General features: G+C 55.2%; 1 protein-coding gene across 3 annotated transcripts in view; it reads left to right on the top strand.

The window, feature by feature from the left end:
• The first annotated feature begins 6,487 nt into the window (after nt 1–6,487).
• Nucleotides 6,488–22,899, top strand: part of MARK4 (microtubule affinity regulating kinase 4) — a 30,514-nt gene continuing 14,102 nt past the window's right edge. For 2 of the 3 annotated variants that reach the window (XM_060085513.1, XM_060085515.1), the window contains exons 1-9: nt 6,488–6,792; nt 11,326–11,526; nt 13,926–13,979; nt 14,077–14,125; nt 14,859–14,924; nt 15,016–15,086; nt 16,304–16,360; nt 18,664–18,900; nt 22,551–22,670. In XM_060085513.1, the coding sequence (XP_059941496.1) occupies nt 6,742–6,792; nt 11,326–11,526; nt 13,926–13,979; nt 14,077–14,125; nt 14,859–14,924; nt 15,016–15,086; nt 16,304–16,360; nt 18,664–18,900; nt 22,551–22,670 (906 nt within the window). In that variant the 5' untranslated portion in view covers nt 6,488–6,741. The remainder of the gene's footprint in view (nt 6,793–11,325; nt 11,527–13,925; nt 13,980–14,076; nt 14,126–14,858; nt 14,925–15,015; nt 15,087–16,303; nt 16,361–18,663; nt 18,901–22,550; nt 22,671–22,899) is intronic. The other variant, XM_060085514.1, reaches the window with a different exon arrangement.

Below are 22,899 nucleotides of genomic sequence, written 5' to 3'. Positions count from 1 at the left end.
GTAATGAGTGGGTGCTAAACAGGAAACAAAGGAAGGAGACAAGGACTTCATTCCTTGTGGGAGAGGAGGAATGATAAGTCAAAACGGAGAGCTCAGCAAGGAGCAGGCCACGCAGGGCCTTGAAAACCATTAAGGAAGGGCTTGGACTTTCTCCTGAGGGCGCTGGGAACCATGGAAGGGCGCTTTTGAAAATGATGAAAGATTCCAAATGTTCAGAAAAGTATAGAAAATAAATTTAATAAACACCCCTGTGCTTACGATCCTAGTAGCTGCATCTAATGCAAGCATTTGCTCTTTTGGGTTCTTTTTTGTTTTGCTTTAAGAATCAAGCATTGCAGGAATTCCCTGGCGGTCCAGTAGTTAGGACTCTGCACTTTCACTGCCAAGCGTGCGGGTTCAATCCCTGGTCTGGGAACTAAGAATCAAGCGTTGCAAATGCACTGAAGCCCCCCAAGCCCCTCCCTGATCCCGTCCACTCTAGCCCTCTCCCAAGGAAAGCCGTCCAAGCAGACTTTGACCCTGTGCCTGCCTCCCCAGACCGGTATCCAGAGATAATATATTGTTTTACATGGTTTCAAGCTCTCCATAAATACTGTCATACTACAGGTATCCCCTGCATCTTGCTTTTTTTCCCCTCACATTTTACATGTGAGATTTTCTATGCCTGTCTCTGTGGCACTAATCAAGCGCTGCACACTATTCCACCATACGACTATAACCAATCCGTGTTAAGGATCAGATATTCGCACATCCTCCTATGGCTGGACACATAGGTTGTTTTGAACCGGGACAGGTTCTGAGCAGGTTAGGGACAGGGTCAACATGGGGCAGTGGGTGTAGGAGTGCACGGGGTGGGGGCGGGGGCCTGGGAGGAAGGCTGATGCTGCAGGGGCCCTGAGTGAGCTGAGCCATGGGCAAGAGCGTCTCCTTTCCTGGTGGGGGCGCCCCTTCTTCCCTCCCTGACTTCACCCTCTACACCTTAGCCATTGTTTCTCAAGCCTCCTGTTTCTAGAAACACTGTCCCAACCTCTCTCCAGTCTCCATGGTCCCCGATCCCCCAGGGAGGCAGTCACCATGGCAACCCTTGCCTGGAACCCCCATGGCTGTGGGCAATCGATACCAGCCCCCCTCCCCATACACACACTATTCACACACTGATTTCTCTGTCTTTCATCTTCCAAACTGGCCTCCACATGCCTAATCCCCAGAATGGCTCCATCATCCCCCCCCCAAAAAAGTCCACCTCCCCCCTCAAAACAGGGGCCTCCAATTTCCCTCCAATTGAAGTCAACATGACCCAAACTGGATTTTTTTTCACCTATGCTAGATTTGACATTCCCTCCCTGGCTCCCATATCCACCCCTAAACTGGATCCCCCTCAAACCATTTCCAACATCCTCAGACCTGGCTGCAACATTTTCCCAAAACTGGCCCCGACGTCTTTCCCCTTCCTGGCTCCAACACCCACCTCTGCAAACTGACATCCTGCCCCCTCCAGCCCCCTCGTCTGCCTCCCAGTGCCCGGCCCCTGACTCACTTCCGAGGCATCCCTCAAGCCCCCAGCCTCCCAGCTCCTGCAGGATGTCTTGGCCACCAGAGCTTCCCTCTTTGGGCTCCTCCTCCTCTTCCTCACTGCCAGCCTTTTCCCCAAAGTCCCAAACCCTCTGCCGGCCAGCCAACCTGTTTGCAGAAGTCATCACCTCCAGCCCTGTGTCTGTATCAGGGAACTGCCCTTACAATTGTGTCCAATACAATCCAGACCTTGCCCCCAAACAATTCTGTCACGAGCCCAGCCTGTTTCAGGCTCATCCGCATCTTCATTCCCAACCTCATCCCATCTGCATCCCAACCCTTGTTGGGGCTCCATCTCCAAGACCCCACCTCCTGGGGATGGAGCAGGGTGCTCATCCCTCTCTGGCCTCAGCCTTCCCACCTGAACTCCGAGAGCTTCCGACCCAATGACATCTTGTCTCTCTTCTCCCTTGGCGGTTCCAAGCTCTCCATGACTCCCTGGCAACCTAGATCGTCAGAGTCCCCAAAGTCTTCCCTGCACCCTCCCCCATCTCCTCCCACCACCCTCCCCCATCTCCTCCCACCACCCTCTTGCTGGTTGGCACCCTCCCGAGGTCAGGCCCTACAGTTTCTCTTTGCCCCCAGCCTCTCCTGGCTTCAGGGCACACGTTCTCCCAAATTCTGGTCCAGCCCCCAATTCAGAGGGTCCCAGGGGCGTGTGAATCCTGCCCCCTCCTCCCACAGACTCACCTCCTTGTCAGTGTCCCTCTGTCTGTGCTGCTGTCCTGTCCTGAGGCTACTTCAGCCAGGACTGCGGAGAGCTTGGATCTGAGGAGGGGGGGGTTAGAGGAGGTCAATTTCCTGTCAGGAAACCCCTCCCTCTCTGGGGCCAGGGGCGGGAAGGACTTGTTATCTGTCTGCCCTTTTAGGCCAGGCTGTGGTTGGGCTGGGAAGAAGGACAAGGCCGCAGTCAGGTCCCCACCCTCAGCCCCCAACCCCAGGCCGGAATTGGCACCACCACCCCCCCGCACTTGCTCTTCACACCTCCCAAGGTGACAACACCATCCTGGGTACCCCCGGAGACACCCCATGCTGGATGTGAGCCCGAAGCTCTCTCTTGCGTTCCCTGCTCTGGGGTAAAGACATGAAGGAAGGTTCTGCTGGGCCCAGGGGCTGGGATTGGAGCCCTAAGGGGGTGACCCTGGGCTTGACTTTGGAATTGTGGTTCTCTCTGCCTAAAAGCCCCCGTCGCCAGGTCTCCATACGCCCCCCACTCCTCATTATCATCCAGGTCTCAGCTCCAGAGTCCTTTCCTCAAAGGAGACATTCCCTGACCAGCAAAAGTACTTCTGCCAGCCCTGTACTCTCTCTCCCCAGGGGACATTGCTCTGATTTGCCAGTTCCTTTATAGCACCTTCTACGATCTGAAATGATCAAATTCCTCTGTCTCCTTGGTAGATTTTCGGACTGTCCCAATCGAATATAAATTCAAAGCAGATTTTGCTTACCTTGTTCATCTGCTATCCCTAGATGCGTGCCTGGCACATAGTAGGTGCTCAGTAAAGATCTGTGAACTGATTGCACCAATGGGGATAGATCAGAGCTAAGGATTGGAAGTTGGGGATAGAGATGGCAGGTCTGTTGGGACTGGGAATGGCTTGGGGGTTGGATGGGGTGAGATGCAGGATTAGGGTGACTTTTTTTTTTTTTTTTTTTTGCGGTATGCGGGCCTCTCACTGTAGTGGCCTCTCCCATTGCGGAGCACAGGCTCCGGACGCACAGGCTCAGTGGCCATGGCTCACGGGCCCAGCCGCTCCGCGGCATGTGGGATCCTCCCAGACCGGGGCACGAACCCATATCCCCTGCATCGGCAGGCGGACTCTCAACCACTGCGCCACCACGGAAGCCCTAGGGTGACTTTTAAGGCTGGGTTTTAGGTTTAGGTGGCCCTTTGGGGCTCAGGCATAGCATCCCAGGTGTTTGGCCTGAGAGCATGATCACTTGCCTCAGCAAAACTGGGGTTGGGATGAGGTAGGGTTGACATTGGGGTCAGGGGCTGGGCTCAGGGATCACTGCTTTCCCCCAGCCCCAGCGAGGGCTCTGTAGACATTAGGTTGGGATAAGTGGACCAGGGGTTAAGATTCCAAGGTCTGAAGGCTTCAGTTCAAGGATTGGATTTGCCAGACAATGGGCCCTGGGAAAGGGGCTGGTTTGCTGGCCTAGAGGGGAGGGGGAGAAACAGTTTATGTCCTCCCCAAATCAGTGTGGACCTGTGGTAATCAGAAGGCAGCCCGAGCTGGAACCAAAGTGGCCTGTTATGGGCCGTGGCCACTGTTGGATCTCTCCCTCTTTTTTTTTAACTTAATTTTTTTATTGAGATAGAATTCACATGCCATAGAATTCACCCTGTTAAAGTGCGTAAGTCAGTGGTTTTTAGTACATTCACAAGGTTGTGACAACCATCACCAGTATCTAATTCCAGAACATTGTCACCAGAAAGAAATCCTTGTAACCCGTTAGCAGTCGTTCCCCACTCCTCTCTCTCCCGCAGCCCTTGGCAACCCTGAATCTACTTTCTGTCACTAAGGATTTCCCTATTCTGGATATTTCATATAAACGGAATCATACAATAAGTGGTCTTTGGTATGCTTCTTTTGCTAAGCACAATTTTTTAATTGTCATAGCCTCCCCTCTTTAAGCCTCAGTCTCCCTATCTGGGAAATAGGGTGGGGATAATACTGGGAACGGGGGAGCCGGTGTGCACCCCGCAGTGTGGTGGGCAAACGTATATAGGAAGGTGATCTTCTGCCCCCGTGTGGTATATCGGAGAACTGCAGCTCTCAGCGCTAGAGCTGGGATGGGATTGGGCTGATTCAGCCCCCTATCCCCAAGACCCCACCCCTCATCCCGCAGAACCCTTGAGATCCCAGAGCTTCTAGAACAACATCCTGCACTCCTCCGTCTCTGCCTCCCACCTTCCCTGAGACTCCTCAGGCTCCATTTGCTGAACAATAATATCACCCATTTAAGAAATTCTAGGCTGTTCCCACGTGAAGCACTTTACTTACATAGTCTCATTAATTTGTTGCAGACAGACTTTGCTGCTATTACCACCCAGGGATAGGGGACCGTAGTGGTTAAGAGCCCAAGTTCTGGAGTTTGGCGAAACTTGTGTTCAAATCTCAGCCCTGCTGCTCACCAGCTGTGTGACCTTCAGCATGCTGTTTTTCCTCTGTAAGTGGGGGGTGATAAGGATGGTCCAAACTCATAGTGTGGCCGAAAGGATAAAGTGCTCAGAGCCTGGACAGAGGAAGCCTCTGTGAGTCGATGTAGCTGATAGTATCAACCAGTGATATACTGGTAAATGTGTAACAACCAGCTCTCTGGGGAATGAGGGTGGAAAGCCTTGCTTTGTAGCACTTGCCAATTTCCATGGTGTAAATATTCCACCATGGCTAATTTCATGCTACCAGGATGACATCACTGAAAGCGTTTCGGGAGGAAGAGATGTGCAGTCACCCCTTACGTAGCAGTTTCACTATGTGAATACAATAGATGTAAATAACCTCAGGATCACGCATAGGAGTAAAATGTAAAATAATGAGGATGTGATGAGTATTTATTATCTTTGTTTTAAATATAATTTATTTAATTGTATGTGTGCATAATTTAATTTTTAATAATGGCTGTTTAAAAACCAGTTCCAAAATCTCTGAGACTTCAGAAACCAGCTTGCTTGAGCTGGCTCCAGCACACTGCTGTTATTGTCACACCCATTTTTTAGAAAGGGAAACTGAGGCTCAGGAAGATGTTCAAACAGACAGGGGCAGGGCATAGGTCCCATGCAACGGCTGTGTGATTCCCAGGCCAGGACAATGCCCCTCTTTTCTTTCATCCCACCCTGATCTAGAGGGAATGCGTAGTTCCCAGGGCACTGTGTGATGTCAGCAACGCCCTTGACCGCTCTGGTCTCAGTTTGCCCATCAGGAGAATACCTGCACTGAGTTCCTCTGCACCTACTTCAGCCCCGCTACGAAAGCAACATGCAGATCCTCCCCCTCACTTTATAGACTGTGAAACTGAGGCCCAGAAAGAGCAAGTGCCTGCCCTGAGTCACAGAGCTGGACAGTGTGAGTCCTGGGACCCCAGCTGGGGTGCAGAAGAGAGGAGACTGCAACCTACAACCTTGGGGTCTGGATTTTTCTGGGAGGTGGGAGGCAGCATTGCTAGAGAGGTAGGTCACCCTTCCTCAGTGGCTCCGCCCATAACCATCCCCCCAGCATCCTTAGCCCTCGGTCCCCAGTGCTTCCTGGACTGGGGAGAGGGGGGCTGGGAGGGAGAATGTGGACAGCGCTGCCTGCGTGGTTCTTGCCTCTGAGGGCTTCTCTGTCAGTCCTGTCTCCATTCTCTTCACGGGTCTCTGCATCTCTGTCTCTCCCTCTGTCTCCGTGCGTGGGTCTGTCAGTCCCTGTCGCTCTCTGTGTCTCTGTATCTCTCACTCTGTCTCTTTGTATGTGTCTCTCTTTCCCTACGTTTCTCCCTCTTTCTGCCTTTCTCTGTCTTTTGGTCTCTCCGTCCTTTGGCTGTCTTTTCATCTCTTTGTGTCTCTGTGTTTCTCCCCACCTCTGTCTATCTCTGTGTCTCTTTGTCTCTCTCTTTTTGAGCTTCTCTATCTCTGCGTCTCTCAGTATCTTTCTCTGCGTCGCTGGCGCTGTGCCTCGGCGTTTCTCTTTCTTCTCTTCCGGTGAGTCTCTACTCTCTGGTGAGAACACGCTTCCCCTCAACGCGCCCACACCTGCCTCTGCCCCCCGGAGCCCCCGGCCGGCCCCGGCCTGCGCCTTTAAGTGCCGGCGGCAGGGGGCGGGGTTTTGGCGGCCCCGCCCTGCCCGCCCCTCCCCCTGACGTCCCTTCCTCCCCGGCCCCTCCACCGCCTCCCTCCGCCGCCGCCCGGGCCGGCTCCGCGCCCCCTCCCCGGCCCCCGCCCGCCCGCCTGCCCGCCGCCCCCATGGCGCCCCGGGCCCCCGCTGTGCGGGGCCACTAGGACCCTCGGCATCCCCTTCCCTGCCCCACCCTGCCCCCTCTCCCACGGCGCGAACCCGGGTGTCCACGGCGCCCAGCTTTTGAGCTCGCGTCCCCAGGCCGGCGGGGGGGGAGGGGAAGAGAGGGGACCCCGGGACCCCCACCCCCCCCTACCGACCCGGCCGCCCAGTCCCCCGAGACCCAGAGAAAATGTCTTCGCGGACGGCTCTGGCCCCGGGCAACGATCGGAACTCGGACACGGTGAGTGGGGCCCGGCCCCTTGGGGAGCCCCGGCTGGGTCCGGCCGCCGGACCCCTCGCCCTGCTGTGTCCCTCGCCGCGCGAGCCCCTACCCTTATTTCCCCGGCCCGGCCTGGCTCGCCACCCACCGACCCCCGCCCGGACTTCCAGGCCTCTCGACCCTCCCCCACTCCTCAGCCCAGCCCGACCCCTGGGGGCGCCCCTCTCGCGGGACCCCTGTCTTGTCCCTCTGCAGACCGCTTCCGCTCGGGTCTCTTCCCTCCAGGAAGCCCCCTCCCCTGCCTTGCAGGAGCCCCTCCCTTCTCCAGCGGGTTCTTAAACCCCTTCCCCTCCAGGCCTCCCGCATCCGACAACTGACCCCCTCCCGGATTTGCCGGGCTCTTGACCCTAAGGCCCAGCCCCGGCCCTCTCCCAGGAAGGCCTGGCCCAGTCCTGCCTCTGCCTCTGGCCTTCCCCGTCTGGATCTGGGTGCCGGGCTCCCCAGGATCCCCCGTCCTCTCATTCCCAGCCTTCTGGCCCTCCGGGATCCTCCCGGCTCCCGTGGGCACCCCCTCACAGGAAGCCGGTTCCACCTTTCCTGGGCCAAGGGTCCTTTCTACCTTGTTCAAGGTCTCTCCACTTCCAGGCCTGGTCCCCATCTTCCAAGCAGCCCTGTCCCTGGATTCCCAGCATCTCCAGTCCCCCCAGACCCCCCCAGACCCTCTCTGGTCTCTTCCTCTCCCAGGAAGCCTTGGCCTCCAACTTCCAGGCCCCCAGCTCAGTCTCGGATTTCTAGGCCCTGAACCAGTCTGCCTCCAGGCCTCATCCTCCCTGTATCAACTTCTCCACTTCAGGCAAGCCCCCTCTCCAAGCCCTCAACCCCTTGACCCTGCTCCTAGGCCAGGCCCCTCCTCACAGGATACTACCTCATCCCTTAGATCTCCAGGCCCCCGTCCCTTCCGCTGCCCAGGGCCTCCCCCTTCCTTGCCAGGGGTCTGGCCTCCCAGGGGAACCCCCTCCTCAGCCTCACAATCCTTCCCCAGCTCACAAGGCCTGGCCCCAGATCCTTCTTCCAGAAAACTCCTGGATTTGAAGCCTCTGGTCTTGCCCTGGCTCTAAGCCCTCTTCTCTTGGGGTCTGTCCGCTGGGAGCTTTCTCCCCAAGTTCCTAGGCCTCTCGACCCCCACAAGGCTCAGGCTTTATTCGTTGGATCTGCCCCTTGCCCGGGAAGCCCCTTCCTCAGGATTTCAGGCCCCTGGACTTTTCTCTGGTTCCAAGGAGTGCTCCTAGAAACCCCTTTCTTTGACTTCTAGGAGTTTCCTCAAGACCCAGGCCCCTGGCTCAGGTATCCTTGGCTCCTCACTTCCATTGTCCCATGGCTTGGACCCTTCCCACTATTCCCAGACCGCCCTGTCCCTACACCACAGCCAGGAACAATCCCAGAGAGGACCCCCACCACCACCATTTCCCTGATTTCTGGTTATTCTCACTGCTTCAAAAGACCCTCCCACCAACCAATGCCAGACTCCTCCCCAGCTGGAGTCTTCGTCCCTTTCCAGGCCTTCTGCCAGGTCCCTGCCAATCCTCAGCCACCCTCACCCCAGATCCCCACCAGAGAGATTTGTCTCTGTCCTTTCATCTTGTAGGACCCTGCCTTGTAGAGATCCCCCATCACCACCACCACTGCTATCACGACCCATCATCCTGTGGGCCAGACTCTGATTTGGAGTCTTCGATGAGAAACCCACCTCTCCCCCACCCCACCCCAGTCACTCCAGAAAGTGACAGGGAGCCCACAGGCCTGGGTTCCAGTGCTGCTTCCGCCAGCCACTTTGCACTGTGGCCTCAGGCAACCGGCTCTCGCCTTCTGAGCCTGTTTCCTGCCCTGCAAAATGGGGTGATGGCTTGAGTCCCTCAGAGGGTTAGTCGAGATGATAGGGGCAAAGCCTGACACGTAGGATGCACTCCACACATGTTCGCTGCTATTGTGACTGTGGATATGAGTCAGACGGTCATGGATCCTCAACCCAGGGCTGTCATTAGTTGTTATGTGAGCTTGCAGACCCACTCCCTGCTCAGAGCCTCAGTTTCTTCACCTCTAAATGGGGTTGATGGTAGCACCTCCCTGTTAGGGACGTTATAAGGAGCCAAAGAGATTATGGGAGCAAGATGCACGGGGCCAGGCCTATTGGAGCTGCTATTTTTATTATTGTTGTTGTTATGACTTTGATTTTTCAGAGAAGCATAAGTTCAACTCTAGTTTCTGTCCCTCCCTAGCTGTGTGACCTCAGGCAGGTTACCTCCCCTCTCTGAGCCTCAGTTTCCTCATCCGGAAAACAGGGCTTGTACGAGCACTTCCTCCTCCCTTATTGTTCAGATTTGTGCATCATGGGGACTTCGGGAGGGCTAATTCTCCCCTCTCCTCCCAGCTCCAGTCTGTAAGACCTGCTTGTCAGTCCTGGCAGAGGGTCACCTGTCTCCGTCTGGAATCTGAGGTCATAGCCCCCTCCTCTGCCACCTGGTAACCATGATGACAGCCATGTGGGGTCATGCTCCCCCACCCCAAGTTCCAGGCCCCCCACCACCCAGCCTCTCTGGAGGTTCCCTAGCAACAGACCCAGGGTTGGGGCACCAGCCGGCGGGAGGGAGCCAGGCCAGCTGGTGGTGCCGGCCAGTTTTAGCTCCCGCCCCCGGCCCCTGAGGGCCTTGTCACCCACTGCCCCAGCTGCCCCTTGCAGGGGTCCCTCGGCCACGCTGCCTTCAGTGGGGTGCCAACCCAGCCCCAGTTGGCTCCCCTTGTACCACCTGCTGGGGATTCTTCTCCAAGCCCTTATCTGGGTGAGAATCAGAGGTCTTATCTGCCAGGATCTCCAACTCCCTTCCTGCCCTCCCCGGGAAGGAGGCCTGGGGTTGTGAGCAGCCCGGTGGGGGATGTGGGAAAGAGCTGGGGGCTCAGGAGTCAGCAGACCTGGGTTCGAATCCTAGGCACTCTGCTCCATCTGCCCTGTGACCTTGGGCAAGGTACTTACCCTGCCCTCAGCCTTAGGGTCCCCATGTGGAGAGTGCGGATCACAATTGGACCCACCTTGGAAGTCAGGTGAGGGCACAGTAGGCAGCAGGCATGTGGTTAGGGCTCCAGCAGTGGCGGCTGTCTTTCTGCCCCTTGTGGGGAGCATTACCTTTCTGCTTCTTATGAATGAACTGTGTGACCTTGACAAGGCACCGTCTCGCTGCAAGCCTCAGTTTCACCTCTGGAATATGGGGATACAGATGCCACCCTCATTGGGCTACTGTAGGAATTAAATGCAGATGAGGTGCTTTAATGCCCAGGATTTGGCCAATAGTAAAGCTTACTTAATAAAAATAACAGGAGTGTGAGACAGTGTGGCACAGCAGCGGTGAAGACATCAACTCTGGGGTAAACTGTCTGGGTTCAGGTCCCATCTCTGAGCCTCAGTTTCCCTACCTATAAAATGGGAATGATGGTGCCTTAATGGCCAGTGCTCATTAACTGGTGATCCTCATCACTGTTAAGTGGCCCGGCAGATCCCTGCAAGGAGCAGCCCGGGTCCTCCTCTTCGTTGCCTACCTGGCCTTCTGTCTTCCTCAGCTCCCTGTGTCCTCCTGTGTCCCACCCCCAGCCTTGGGAAGGGCGCAGGGACAGCCCAGGGTCTGAGCAGAGCCGTCTTGGCTGGGGCCTCTGTCACCCACACCTTGGGCCCCAGCGCTAAAAGGGAGGCACAGTCCCTGGGGCTCACAATCAGGACAGGATAGCCGGGAGCAGGCAGGTGACCTGCGGGGGAGAGAGGCCCAGGAGGGACAGGATGGCAGGAACACAACGTCGGGGACAGAGCGTGGTGTAGCGTGGGAGTCAGCGGGTGAGGGCGCCGATGGATTCACAGGGCGGTGCCGCCCCATGCCCACCCCAGCGAGGATGCAACAAAGTTTCCCACAGAAGGAAGGTTGACAATGTGGGGCTACAGTGTCAGGGCGAAATGAAAGACGGTTGGTTAGAGTGTTTGGAGTAGAATTTGGGGCAGTAAGGATCAGAAGAAAGCATTGTAGGCAGTAAACTGGAAGTCAGGTGTTGAAATATGGGCTTGCCATAGAATTGGGGGGCTGGATGGGGACAGTGATGGATCAGGTGGAATGTTGGAAGCAGTGAGGGTTGGGGTAGAGGGTGGAGTCCAGGCTGAGTCGGCGTTGATGGGGGTTGAGGGCCGCAGCATTAGAACACGATATCTTGGAGCCGATGAAGGTTCTAGTAATTAGAAAAGGAAGTTGGGGGGGGTGGGTAGACTGATTGCAGGGAGGGGTGAAGAAGAGACCTGATATCTGGGGTCCCAGGTGCTGCAGAGTTGGGGGAGCCCCAGCATCTTTGTTCTCGGAGGTGTCTTTTCGCAGAGAAAGATGGGGGACCCAAAGCCGCCTCTCTGGCGTGGGTTTGAAAAGCGCCACGAGGGGACCAGGGGCCATGGCTGGAGTTAACTGCCCCAGCACACAGGTGGATTGGATGGGCGCTGCTCACCTCTCATGCTCCGTCTCCCCCGCCCAGCATGGTACCCTGGGCATTGGCCGTTCCTCGGACAAGGGACCGTCCTGGTCCAGCCGCTCCCTGGGTGCCCGCTGCCGGAATTCCATCGCCTCCTGTCCCGAAGAGCAGCCCCATGTAGGCAACTACCGCCTGCTGAGGACCATCGGGAAGGGCAACTTTGCCAAAGTCAAGCTGGCCCGCCACATCCTTACGGGCCGGGAGGTGAGTGAGGGGAGAGGGCGGAGCTCGGGGCAGAATCCTGCAGCCCTGGCACGTGGTGGGAGGTAGGGAGAGGTCGGGCTTGGCCCTCACTTTGCTTTGTGACCACATGTAAGTCTCACTCTCACAATAGAACATCTCACATTTTGCCAGAACAACTCAAGTAGGAAAAGGGAGCCAATTTCAGGCATCCCTGAAATTGTTGGGCTGTCTCAGATCACAGGCAAGCCATGTGTAGTGTTTCTAAGAATTCATATGGTTTTTGTATCTAAACCTAGGCCACCTCCCTGTTTCTTTTGTTTTTTTTTTTTTTTTTGCGGTACGCAGGCCTCTCACCGCTGCGGCCTCTCCCGTTGCGGAGGCTCCGGACACGCAGGCCCAGCAGCCATGGCTCACGGGCCCAGCCGCTCCGCGGCATGTGGGATCCTCCCGGACCGGGGCACAAACCCGTGTCCCCTGCATCGGCAGGCGGACCCTCAACCGCTGCGCCACCAGGGAAGCCCCACCTCCCTGTTTTAATGGTGGACTTCAGTCCCACCAAATCTTCCAGCGATCTTGATTGAGAACACAAGAGATTTATTCATGTCTCCACAGTCTCACTCTCCCCACTTGGCCTTCCAGGATGGGTATAGGTACCGAGTATGGCAACATTATTGCAGAAAGGGAGAGGACGCATCTAACTCACACTTAATGGGGAAAAAAAAGATGGTGGGTGGGTTTATTACCCCTCTGCACCTCTTTCAATTTTAGAGAAAGTAACTGGAGCAATTCATCCTGCCCTCACGCTGTCTGTGCCATACATACAAAAGTCACCAGGCCCCAGTGGTTTTATGGGCAAATTGTACCAAACATTTCATTTTTATGCTAATATCTCCAGAGACTAAAGAAAGAGGTTCCACCGCCAGACACATTTTATGTGCTCTTTGGTGACAACAAAGCCAGATAAGGCATAAAATTGTGGGCCCATCTTACATGTGAATGTAGGTCCAAAAATCTTAAACAAAATATTAGCAAAAAGAATCTGACAGATCAATTAAAGAAAGCTGTGTGGTGACAAAGCTGGGTTTATCCGAGGAATGTACAGTTCTTTTCAAATTGACAATTTATTCATGTACTTCGCCACATTCACAGACTCAAGGGCAGAAACCATATGATCATCTCAATACTGGCATAAAAAGTGCTTGACAAGATTAAAAACTCATTTGTGAAAATATGAAGAAAGCTAAGGGACCCTCTTCCCCCACAAAGAGCACATTGTTCCTTTCCTGTGGTCTTGAACGTGATTCTAGGGTTTTCTAAAAGAACAGAGCCTCCTGAGGGAAGAGTTCTGTAATCCAGTGGATCTGGGGTGATTGGGGGAGTGACCCCAAAACCCTTTGGGAAAACTAAAGACCTAAGCTGGATTACGGCTTTTGAAGTGCTGTACCCCAGTTTGAAATTCAAAATAAAAACTTAACTAAACTTCAGGATAAGTACAAAGAGGATTCAGTAACGTTCTGATTTTTCCCCCATGATGACTACCTCAAAGCTCTTTCAAAGCTGTCTACAGATTTTAAGTGTTTAAGAGGTTGACTGGGGGCTTCCCTGGTGGCGCAGTGGTTGAGAGTCTGCCTGCCGATGCAGGGGACACGGGCTCGTGCCCCAGTCCGGGAAGATCCCACATGCCACGGAGCGGCTGGGCCCGTGAGCCATGGCCGCTGAGCCTGCGCATCCAGAGCCTGTGCTCCACAACGGGAGAGGCCACAACAGTGAGAGGCCCGCGTACCGCCAAAAAAAAAAAAAGAAAAAAAAGAGGTTGACTGTAAGGCTGCATAAGTTCAAATCCCAGCCCACAAACTTAACAGCCAGGTAACCTTGGCCAAGTGACTGAACAGCTCTGTGCCTCGGTTTCCCCATTTGTAAAATGAGGATAATCTCATAGGGCTGTTGTGAGGATTAAGAGAGTTCTCATTTGTAAAGCGCATAGACCAGGGCCTGGCCCGTGTGACTGCTCAGTAGATGTGAGGTCTGGTTATTATTTCTTGTCCCACAGTTTGTGCCTTCAAAACAAAGATGTTGATGGGTGAATGGTCTGAGATGCCCTCCCAGAGGGGCCCCCTCCAGGTCTCAGTCACCCTCACACTCACTCACACAGGCCCTTGGAGCCGCCCCACCCAGGCCCCATGGTGGTATAGGGGATATGTTTCCCTGCAGAAGTAAGGGTAGCACTGGACATGGTAAGAACAGCATGCGCAAAGGTCATGAGGCTCAGAGCCCACATCCACTAAGAATGGCCCAGATTGAGAGCTGTCTCTGAAAAGGGACAAAGGAAGGGTATCCTAGGGTGATCTGGGTTGGGGGAACCTTTCCTGGCTCGAGGGCCTGTGGTACCTAGACCTTGCCCCCCTTTCTTCCGTCTCTAGGTCGCCATCAAGATCATCGATAAAACCCAGCTGAACCCCAGCAGCCTGCAGAAGGTGAGGCCCAGGGAGAGGGAGCAGGGCAGGGGCACGGCTGGGAAGAAGGTCCTCGAAACGGCCCACCCTCATCTTTCTCATTCTTCCTTTCTTCCAGCTGTTCCGAGAAGTCCGTATCATGAAGGGCCTAAACCACCCCAACATCGGTGAGGAGGGGAAGGGAGTGGGCTCGGTGGATACCAACCAGGGAACTTGGGAAAAGAGAGTCGGGGGAGGAGAGAACTGGCCGTTACAGTAATTAGAAAGACCTGTTTTTTCGTAGCAGTATCCCTGCTCCCTGGCTGTGTGACCTTGGGTGAGTCACTCAACCTCTCTGAGCCTCAGTTTCCTCCTCTGGAGCGGGGGGTGGGGTGGTGATAAGAGGGCTTACTTCAAAGTCATTGCGAGGCTTGGGTAAGGTCAGGCATGCAGAACACTTAGTTCGGAGCTAAGCTGTGGGAGCTGGTCTGATTATTGTCATCAGCAGTATCCATTGTCATTGTCATTATCATTAGGCAGTGTGGAGAGAGTGGGGTCTTTACAAAAGAAGCAGGATTTAGCCTGGCCTGAATGTGGCCGTAGCCTTTATTCATCCATTTGTTTATATATACTCGGTGAATACTTATTGAGTGGGCTGCTTGTGTGCCAGACTCTGGGGCACAGCGGTAAAGAAAACAGGTACAAACCCCTGGCCTCATAGAGCTGACATTTTTGTGAGAAAGTGGGAAGGTGGTGAAGTGGGGCCAGGGAATTTGGAAAAGCTTGCCGTCAGCAGGGAGCCATCGAGTGTTCTTGAGTCAGGGGTGTTAGGGTCAGCACATGCGCAGTTACCAAGTGCTGGTGGAGGGTGAGGGGTCTCTTCTCTTGTAACTCCCCGCCCCCATCCCCTGGCCATTGCAGTGAAGCTCTTCGAGGTGATCGAGACAGAGAAGACGCTGTACCTGGTGATGGAATATGCAAGTGCTGGTGAGACTCCTCCCCTCCCCGCCCTTCTCTCTGCGCCCCCCCCCCCCCCCCCCGTGCCCTGCCCTGACCCCGCTCGGCCTCTGCCCTGCAGGAGAAGTGTTTGACTACCTCGTGTCACACGGCCGCATGAAGGAGAAGGAAGCTCGAGCCAAGTTCCGACAGGTTGGGGTCACAGCTGCGGGTGGGGCTGGGAGGGGAGCCCCAGTCCCTGGGCACGAGGGTCTGATTGCTGGGTGTGGGTCTGGGCTGTCCAAGGACCTGGGGGCGTGGCTTACGGCAGGGTGGGGGTGAAGGTGGAGAGCTGGGTGGCTGTGGGCATGCAGATGCCCAGGTGTGAGGATACCTAGATGGAGGGAATGCAGGTACCCAGGCGGGTGGGCAAGAGGGTCAGGCATGAGAGTGCCCAGGTGTGCCAGTGTCAGATGTGTGGGTATGAAGGTGTGCCCCGTATATAAGAGTGTGCCTGAGAGGGCACACAGGTGCCAGGGTGCTGAGGTGTGTGAGTGTAGGAGTGTGGGTGCCCAGGTATATAGGTGTGTAGCTGTGTGGATAAAAGTGCATATGGCAGCTGGGGTGTATGGGTGAGGGGGGCCCAAGTGTGGGTATCTTAAGTTTGTGGGTAAGAGGGCACGCAGATGTGGGTGCCCAGGTGTGTGGGTAAGGTGCTTGTTGTTTCAGATGTGTGGCCGATGTGTTTCAGATGTGTTACAGATGTTCAGATGTGTTACAGATGTTTCAGATGTAACAAGGTGCTTGTTGTTTCAGATGTGTGGCAGGGAGGATGCCCAGGTGTGGGCACATAGGTTGGTGAGCAAGAGAGTATATGGTGCAAGGATGTCCAGGTGGATAAGAAGGTGTGTGAATGTCCAAGTGTGTGGCAGGGAGGGTGCCCAGATGGGTGAGAGGGCCTTCAGGTGTGAGGGTTTGGTGGGTGAAGAGATCTGAGCAAGGGTGTTGGTCCGGGACTGTCCAGCTGCGGGACGCAGCTGTACTGGGTGTGCGGGGCTGAAGCCCTGGAAGGTTGGGCCACGTGTCTGTCTATGGCTGTGCGATGTTCTCATGCGTGTTTCTTGATGTGAAAGTCAGGAGGGGCCAGTCCTGTTGTCTTGGTGCTGATGTCCGTGCTGGGAGGGTGTCCCGATGTCTGGGTACGAGGATGTCCAAGTGTCCGGGTGGAGGTGTGTGTCTGTGCAGGTCCCACATCATTTCCTGCTGTGGCCGAATTGGGGGGTGGGGAATGGCACCAGCATCACAGCCTGTGCTTGGGGAGGCCTGGAGTCCAGAGCTCAGTTGAGGGGCGGGTTCATGGGTCTCTGAGGGAGGCCGAGGGGTTTGGGAGCTGTAAGTAACTGACCCCCCCCCTCTCCCCTCGCCTCCAGATTGTATCGGCCGTGCACTACTGTCATCAGAAAAACATTGTCCACAGGGACCTGAAGGTGAGCCTCCCAGCTCAGCCCACAGACCCCTGCTTGTCCCCAGCACCGCCCCCATCCCCTGGGGTGCCCTGCACCCTCCACCATGTTCTCCTTCCTTTTGTCTTCGTGCTCCTCCCTCAGCATCCAGAGCCCCTTGACTTTTTCCCAAGCTTTTGTGGCAAAAACAAGGCCAGCTGATGGGGGAGCAGGTGGGGGATGGGGACAGGAGGAGGGAACAAAGGGAAAAGAAACAAAGTGTCCCCGGAACAGCCTCAGACTATTACATGCGGTCCCGGACAAGGTCACTGGAATGCAATAAAGACTTAGTCACTCCCAGAGCCTCCGGGAGACTTCAGAATATTCAGGAAACTTCAAGAATTGAGATCTTAGAGCCCCAGAGTCACACAGCCTCCAGGGTCTTAGAATCACAGGCATCATTGAACTTGAGAAGGACCTTTGGGAGGGCTAGTGCCCCTCGGGGAAGGGACTCAGCAGGGCCTCTCCCCCCCCCCGCCCTACCCCCATTGCCTGGCCGAGCTGAGCAGGGGCAACTCCTTGTCCCAGGGCCCCTGCTCCACAGCCCCACCCAGAGAGAACCTCCTGTCTCAGGACTTCCCGTCCTAGACCAGTGAGAGAAACGTTTGTCTGGTGCGAATCAAGCTGTCTGTTGTCTTCACCGTGATTTCTTGAGCATCTACTGTGTCCCAGGCCCTGGTCTAAGTACTTAAGGAAGTGCTTCTCAAGGTTTCTGTAGCAAAGGACCAGGTTTGTTTGAGTATTTTCAATGCGCAATCCACCGTGGACAGGTACTTCGGTAAAGTATAATAAAAATGAAAGGAAAAGTAAAAGATGTGCAAAATACAAGCCCGATTTTTAAGATGATTATTAATAGATTTTAAAAACATAAAATTCCACTGTCAAATTGCTGTAGACGTTTTGAAGCACTCCCTCTCTCTGTACTGCCCCGATGTCCCCACACAACCCCCTGAGGAGGCACCTTGGAGGCTTCTGCGGGGTGGGGGTGGGGGTGGGGGGTGGAATCCATGGTGAACAACCTGGAGGAGGCACGCTCCCTGGTGGAAGGTCCTGGAAGTGGCTGAAAGGGGATTTGGGGATACAGTCTCCGGGTGGACCAACCACGGGGACCAACCCAGAAGTGAGGTTGGGGCTGAACTGCGGAGCCTCAAATGCCACGAGGGGGAGTGTCACCACTGAGCAAGACAGAGATGCCAGTAGATGGAGGTTTGGGGAGTGTGTGTCTGTGTGGGTTCTATCCCTTCGTTGGGCCAGAGGTGGGGAAGGCTGGTACTGAAATACACCAGGAAGTAGGGAGACCGGGAGGAAGCCCGAGATGCTGGGCTAGGGAAGCGCGGTTGTTGGGAGGGGCGAGGCTCGGGCAGCAAGTCTGAAGGGTGGGTTCACGCATCAATTTGTAGTCAACAAGCTGGAAGAGGCGGGATGCCGAAGGCTCCTTCCACGCGCGGGCTGTGGAGATGGCAGGCCTCTTTTGGATTCCAGCTCTGCCACTTCTGTGCTGTGGGCATGAGGTGGCCTCCCTGAGCCTCAGTTCCCTCCCCCACGAAATGGCAAATAACAAACACATGCCACCAAAAATAGACAAAACCTTATAACAGTACAAAGTATTTCTTGAGTGCTGACTCTGTCCCATGTGCTGTGGTAAGCACTTTCCACTTAACCCTGCATCTGCCCATGAGGCAGGTGCTATAATGACCCTTCGGTTTACACATCGGAAACTGAGGCACAGAGAGAGCCGGTAATCCACCCAGAGTCACACAGTGAGTGAGTGGTGGAGCTGGGATTTGAAGCTAGGAGTCTTCTGGAATCTGTACTTTAACCCCACTGTATGTAGCCCCTCTTAAAAATGATAGTCTAAAAGCCTGGCGCATAGTAGGTGCACAATAAATATTATATAAAATGATTGTTTTCATTTTTGTAAGTCTTGAGTGATCCGTCCTCATTTTTTTTCTGCTGGGTGAACTGAGGCTCTGCAAAGGGCAGGAGGTTGCCTGAGGACTTCCGGCTCTGCAGGCCACACTGGATAATAGAGCTAACGTTATGTAGCGCTTACTCGGCATGAAATATGGTTCAAGGACTTGTCACGGAATAATTCACTTAATTCTCAAACGTCCCTGTGAGGTGGGGACTGTGTTTATCCCCATCTTGTGGATGAGGAAACTAGGCCCAGAGAGGTAAAGTCACTGCCCAAGGTCACACAGGGAATAAGGGGCAGGGCCACAGTCAGACCAGGCCCGCTGGCTCTGGCGCCGCACACGTCCACCCTCTGCCCTCTCCTTGCCTCGCAGGCCGAGAACCTCTTGCTGGACGCCGAGGCCAACATCAAGATCGCCGACTTCGGCTTCAGCAACGAGTTCACGCTGGGCTCGAAGCTGGACACGTTCTGTGGGAGCCCCCCGTACGCCGCCCCGGAGCTGTTCCAGGGAAAGAAATACGACGGGCCGGAGGTGGACATCTGGAGCCTCGGCGTCATCCTGTACACCCTCGTCAGCGGCTCCCTGCCCTTCGACGGCCACAACCTCAAGGTGCTGGGCGGGGCTGGCACGGGGGCTGCGACTCCCCCGGGGAGGGTCTCTCTGGCCCTCACGGTCGGGCCCTCAAGCACCTCCTCTGCAGAGGGCTGGAGGGGTGGGGCCGAGGTCACAGGGCATGACGGGGGTCAGGGAGGACCCAGGTCCCCACAGCCGCACGGCCAGCCCAAGTGGACCAGGCTGTGTCGGGGTTCAGGGTGTGGGCGTGGCCGTCCGCAGGCTTGGGTTCAAATCCCACTCACTCACTCATTCACTCAGTACGTAGTTATTGCTTCCCGTCCACGGGTCAGGCTCTGTTTTAAGTTTTGCTGACACAGGGTGAGCAAAAGAGACAGAAACCCCTGCCTTCATCCATGCTGCTCCCCAGGCAATCCTTGAAAACACGCTAAGTGGGAAAAGCTGGTCACAAAAGACCACCTGCTGTGGGGTCCCCCTCTATGAAGTGTCCAGAATAGGCAAAGCCACAGAGACAGAAGGTAGATCAGTGGTTGCCTAAGACTAGGGAGGAGGGGGAGTTGGGCTACAGAGTTTCTTCTGGGGGTGATGCCCATGTTCTAAAACGGATTCTGGTGATGGTTGCGACAACGCGGTGAATATACTGAAAGCCGTTGAAGGGTGCACTTACACAAACAAACAGAAAATCCTGCTCTCATGGACTGACATTCTTGCAGCAGAGCCAGGCAGAAAATAAAATAATGAGCAAAATATATAGCACGCTAGATGCTGGCCAGTTCTGTGGAAGGAGGTGGGAAGCGTGGGGTGAGTTGTAGTGTTGGGGCGGATTTTTTTTTTTCCCTTTGAACTTTTTATTCTGAAACATTGCCAGTCAACAGAGAAGTTGTCAGCCTAGAACAGGGGACAGGTGTGTACCTTTCAGGAGATGCTCCGGTTGCCTGCGGCCACATGTGCCACGTGAGTGTCTATATAAGCTCGTGGTACCGCTGTCATCACCGTTACTGATGGAACACATGGGAATCAGTTGCAGACACAATGTCCCTTCATCCCTAAAGGCTGCATACAGCAGGGATGTCATGAGACGCGGCCTTTCCCCATCCACGATCACGCTCACGAAATCCAGCGCTGATGTGTTCCTGGCTCTAACCCATGGCCCATGCCCGGGTGGCATCCGTCACCCCGAGAATATCCTTGGCAACCGTGTCTTCTGCTCCAACATCCGCTCAGGCGCCCTCATGGCGTTCTGTTGTCCTGCCTCTAGTCTCCTTTCATCTGGAACAGTCCCTCCACCATTCTTTGTCTTCCATGGCATGGCAGTGATGAGTTCAGGCCAGTCATCTTGCAGAAAGCACCTTCCTCAGTCCGGGCTGCACAGTGTGTCCTCACGCTTGGATCCAGGTGGTGCATTTCGGGTGGGAATTCCTCAGCGGGAGTGCTCAGGCTGCTTGATGTGGCCGTGAGGCGCCGTCAGGGGATCAGGGAGGCCATTGCCGAGGACAGGCCAGCAGAGCCCTGAGTGATGAGGAAGGGGACCCCTTCGTCACAGTGGCATTGGCCAAGCAGCCAACTCCGCCGAGCCTCAGTCTCCACCTCTGTTCAGTGAGGACCCTAGGGTACCAACCTCACAGCAGCGATTCGAGGACTTGCTGAGATCACAGAATAATCTTTCTGAGCCCCAAGCATGAAGCCAAGAGAACTTTCCAAAGGGCCAGACCTGCCTCTCACCTGCCCCAGGCCCTCGTCACCTCCTGTTGGCCCAGTTTCCCCGCCAGGCACCCCAAGCCTTGCTGGGTGAAGGAGACAGGCAGCTGGGGGCAGATCCCTGCTCTGTCATTTCCTTGCTGAGTGACATTGAACAAGTCCCTTTCTGAACCTCCGTTTCCCCACCTGAAAGATGGGGACAGTTACAGCCAGACTGGGTGTGTGAAGCCCTTCACAGGGACTTGGCATCTGCCCAGAATGTCACGCTGGGAGCTGCCCTGGTGGTGGTGTCAGTGGCCTGACGGCTACTTCTCAGCATCACGTGACAGAGGCGGCGTGGAGTGGTGGTTACACAGCACAGGCTCCGGGGCTTGACTGCCTGACTTTGAACCCTGGCCCTGCCACTTTCTGGCTGCACAGTCCCAGAGCAAGTGACTTAACCTCTCTGGGCCTCAGTTTCCTCGTCTGGAAAACGGGGCGTCCTAACCCTGCTTCACAGCATCCTTGTGAACACAGATGTCATATGTGTAAAGCACTGAGAACGCTGCCCAGCACCGGGTGAGCGGTCTGAAAGCGATCCTCACTACTATGAAATATTCACGACCCTTCAGGCTGTGATGATCTGCAGGCTCCCCAGGCACAGGCCTCCTCCAGCCCTTTTTAGGAGAAGGCCCCCGGAGGGAGCTCCCAGCCCAGGCCCTGGCAGAGGGCTCCACTCCAAGAGACCCCTTCCCGCATTCACCCTACCCTCCATTTTCTGGCTACCTCAGTTCTTTATTCAGGATGGAAGGGGCTGTCCCTAGTCTGCCATGCCATGGAGCGTGGAGTTTATTTTTTCTTTCATAACCTTGGCAGGGCCCTTCTAAAAGGCCCTTAAAAAAAAAAAAGTCAGCATATAAATCAGTGCTCATTCTTTGAAACTGCCAGGGCCTCATAGCTTTTTGGAAAGACAGATGGGGGATGGGGGGCAGGATGCCTCTCTCTCCTCCCCTTTTGTAAACCTAGTATTAAAAGACTTGCGGGGACTTCCCTGGTGGCGCAGTGATTGGGACTCCGCCTGCCAATGCAGGGGACGCGGGTTCTTGCCCTGGTCCGGGAGGATCCCACGTGCCACAGAGCAACTAAGCCCATGCGCCACAACTACTGAGCCTGCGCTCTAGAGCCTGTGAGCCACAACTACTGAGCCCACGTGCCACAACTGCTGAGGCCCGCACGCCTAGAGCCCACGCTCTGCAACAGAGGCCACCACAATGAGAAGCCCATGCACTGCAACGAAGAGTAGCCCCCGCTCTCCGCAACCAGAGAAAGCCCGCCCACAGCAACGAAGACCCAGTGCAGCCAAAACTTAATTAATTAATTAATTTTTAAAAAACACTTGCAGAATCTCTGTCGGTTCAGTGGTTAGGACTCCACGCTTTCACTGCCGAGGGCCCAGGTTCGATCCCTGGTTGTGAAACTAAGATCCCACAGTCCATGCGGCACGGTCAAAAAAAAAAAGGTACTTGCTCTGGACATGACTCGTGCTAGGCATTTACTTCTACAAACTCACTCCTACCCTGGCCTGGGGAGTGAGTGCTGTGATCCCTGTTCACAGATACGGAAACTAAGGCCCCAGAGGCTGACTCACCGATCCACCTCCCCTCTTGTCTGGCTTATAGAACTCACCCTCTCTAAGATTAACTCAGGGTGAAAAGTTATACCACTTTTTAAGAAAACTTTTTTGAAAACCGCTGCATCTATGACAACGTTCGCATTTTACAGATTGGAACTGAGGTCGGGAAAAGTGGGGTTTTTCCCACTGCATCAGGGCTGGGACTTGGAGCTCCTATCACTTTTGTCGGGGGATTGGGAGAATGATGTGTGTGTGTGTGTGTGTGTGTGTGTGTGTGTGTGTGTGTGTGTGTGTGTGTGTGTGTGTGTGTGTGTGTGTGATGAAAACGGGTGGGGAGGCGGGGCGGACCCCTCCCCCAGTAACCCCATCCCCCCAGGAGCTGCGAGAGCGAGTCCTCAGAGGGAAGTACCGGGTCCCTTTCTACATGTCAACAGACTGTGAGAGCATTCTGCGGAGATTTTTGGTGCTGAACCCAGCGAAACGCTGTACTCTCGAGGTAAGCTAAGCCTCCAGCCCCACACCCCTCCCACGGAAGCCTTGTTGGCTGACACAATTCCTCTCCCGTGCCCGACCCGCTGCTGGAAGGTGAGGGGAGACGGGCAGCCCAGGAAAAGGCTCCCAGGCCCGTCCTGACACCGCCCCCCAAACAGCCTCGCCCACTCCCCGGCATGCCAGTAATTAGCTAATGAGCTCCTAGAATGATTACAGGGTGCCAGGGACCCAGA

Source organism: Mesoplodon densirostris, chromosome 19 (assembly GCF_025265405.1).
Source record: "Mesoplodon densirostris isolate mMesDen1 chromosome 19, mMesDen1 primary haplotype, whole genome shotgun sequence".
Taxonomy (NCBI): Eukaryota; Metazoa; Chordata; class Mammalia; order Artiodactyla; family Ziphiidae; genus Mesoplodon; species Mesoplodon densirostris.
This window is presented reverse-complemented; position numbering and strand designations above follow the sequence as displayed.